This window comes from Empidonax traillii, unplaced genomic scaffold (genome assembly GCF_003031625.1).
Source record: "Empidonax traillii isolate 1590-97213 ecotype Southwest subspecies unplaced genomic scaffold, ASM303162v1 scaffold51:size1492887, whole genome shotgun sequence".
NCBI lineage: Eukaryota > Metazoa > Chordata > Aves > Passeriformes > Tyrannidae > Empidonax > Empidonax traillii.
The window spans coordinates 972,478-973,314 of record NW_020955244.1 but is presented as its reverse complement, the minus strand read 5'-3'; the positions used below and the strand labels follow the sequence as shown (position 1 = coordinate 973,314).

The following is an 837-nucleotide window of genomic DNA, read 5'->3' as shown; positions in this document are numbered from 1 at the left end:
AGCAGGATCATGAGCCTGGACTTCAGCTCACTGGCTGGGTGGATTAGGGGAAAGCAGTCTATGTTGTTTATGTTGATTTTGACAATGATTTCGCCACTTTCTCCCATAACATCCTCGATACACAGGCTGATGAAGTATGGAGTAGATAAGTGGGCAGTAACGTGGACTGAAAACTGGCTGAACTTCTGGGCTGAAGTGCTGGGCTCAGCAGCACAATGTCCAGCTGCAGGCTCATTACTAGTGGAGTATTCTGGAGTCTGATTGTGGGGCCAGTACTGGCCATTCATCAGCTGCATGATGGGACAGAGTGAATCCTCAGCAAGTTTACAGATGATACAGGTTGGGAGGAGTGGGTTTACAGACCAGGTACTTACGCTGCCATCCAGGAGGGCATGGAGAGGCTGGAAAAAAAAGGCAGGCAATAATCTCATGAAGTTCAGCAAAGTCCCACACCAGGGGTGAAATAACCCTGTGCAGCAGTACAGACTGGAGGTCAACACGTTGGAAAGCAACGTTGCAGAAAGGCACATCAGCAAGTTGGGCATGAACGAGCAGTGTGCCCCTGCAACACAGAAGGCCCACAGAGTCTGGGCCAGGGTAGGAGGAGCACTGCAGACCAAGGGAGGGGAGCTTCCCCCTCTGTTCAGCCCAGGGCAGACCACATCTGAAGTGTTGTGTCCAGTTCGTGGCTCCCCACAAGAGAGACACGGGCATACTGGAGAAAATCCAGGGCCACGAAGTTTAAGGAACTGGACCTGGGGTTGTGTAGCCTCAATAAGTCCCAGGGGAGATCTTGTCTGTGCACAAACACCTGATGGGAGGTGGCATAAAGATAGA

General features: G+C 51.6%; 1 protein-coding gene across 1 annotated transcript in view; it reads right to left on the bottom strand.

Moving 5' to 3' along the window:
* Positions 1-296, bottom strand: part of ERCC6L2 (ERCC excision repair 6 like 2) — a 51,846-nt gene extending 51,550 nt beyond the window's left edge. Inside the window, exon 1 of the mRNA XM_027879174.1 lies at positions 32-296. Coding sequence (XP_027734975.1) covers positions 32-296 — 265 coding nt within the window. The remainder of the gene's footprint in view (positions 1-31) is intronic.
* Between the last annotated feature and the right edge of the window lie 541 nt (positions 297-837).